Source organism: Fonticula alba (assembly GCF_000388065.1).
Source record: "Fonticula alba strain ATCC 38817 unplaced genomic scaffold supercont2.12, whole genome shotgun sequence".
NCBI classification, from domain to species: Eukaryota; order Rotosphaerida; family Fonticulaceae; genus Fonticula; species Fonticula alba.
Window position 1 is genome coordinate 427,604 of NW_009242982.1, and position 1,044 is coordinate 428,647.

The window sequence follows — 1,044 nt, forward strand, 5'->3', positions numbered from 1 at the left end:
GCTCGGAAAATGGCTGCCAGAACGGGCGAGGAGACACACACACTCGAGGGCCGCACACACACATGGACACAGTAGCAGGGCGAAGGCTGGTCGATTGGTTGGTTGGTGGGGGGGGGGTGTATTTACTTGTGCGTGTGGGTGGGTGGGTGGGTGGGTGGGGGATAGACACATCATGGAGGGAAGGGGTGAATGAAAGTGGCATGGCGTTGGAAGAAGGGGGGGGGGGGAAACGGGGACAAGGGGCAAGTAAAAACGGATTTGGATCCGCGCGCATCGAGGAAAAAAACATAGATGGACCGGAAGGAGGGAAGGGGAACGAGTATGCGGCAAGGAAACATCAAGAAGGACAAACCAGGAAGGTGGCAGAGATGGTGCGCGCAGCAGGCAGGAGGATGTGCCAGCCGGCCGGCCTCGGCGAGAGCGGCAGGAGGAAGGGGAAGATGGAGATAGATAGAAAGAGAGAAAGGAATCCGGGGAGGAGGGGGGGGGGGACACACGAAAGAATGGTGGGCGAGAGGGTCCGAGGGGGCCGGCCTGCCTCAGACCGCTGCGGCAGGGAGGACAGGAAGAAGGGGGAGGGGAGGGGGGGGGGGGGGGAACCGGCCTCCCTTCCTCCCGGGCGGGACGACCCCCCTGGTCACAGGGGAGGGGGGGAGAGGGGGGATGCGCTCCGGCCACCTCCCTCCCTCTCATCCTGGCCCGCGCCCCGGCGCGAGGACATACACCGCGCGAGGCCCCCAATCGCGGAGAGCAAGGGGGGCGAGAGGAGCGAGGGACGAGCGAGGGAGGCCCCCGGAAGAGGGAGGCAGATGCGCGGCTATTCAGGCGTCTAGGGTGTGGCCGTGCGGCGCGGGAAGAGGCCATCACCGGGAAGGGGGGAGGGAAGGAGGGGCATGGCAAGTGGCATGACACGCGCTACTTAGACGGCGGCGGCCTCGGCGGCGGCGGGAGTGGCAGCAGCAGCGGCGGCAGCGGCCTCGGCGGTGACCGGGGCGGCGGCCTCGACGGCCACGGGCTCCGCGACAGCGGCGGTCTCAGCCACGG

General features: G+C 67.4%; 1 protein-coding gene across 1 annotated transcript in view; it reads right to left on the minus strand.

Moving 5' to 3' along the window:
- Nucleotides 1-919: 919 nt before the first annotated feature.
- Nucleotides 920-1,044, minus strand: part of H696_05624 (hypothetical protein) — a gene marked incomplete at its 3' end in the record, with an annotated part of 4,525 nt that continues 4,400 nt past the window's right edge. Inside the window, exon 6 of the mRNA XM_009499440.1 lies at nucleotides 920-1,033. Within this exon, the coding sequence (XP_009497715.1) occupies nucleotides 920-1,033 (114 nt within the window). The remainder of the gene's footprint in view (nucleotides 1,034-1,044) is intronic.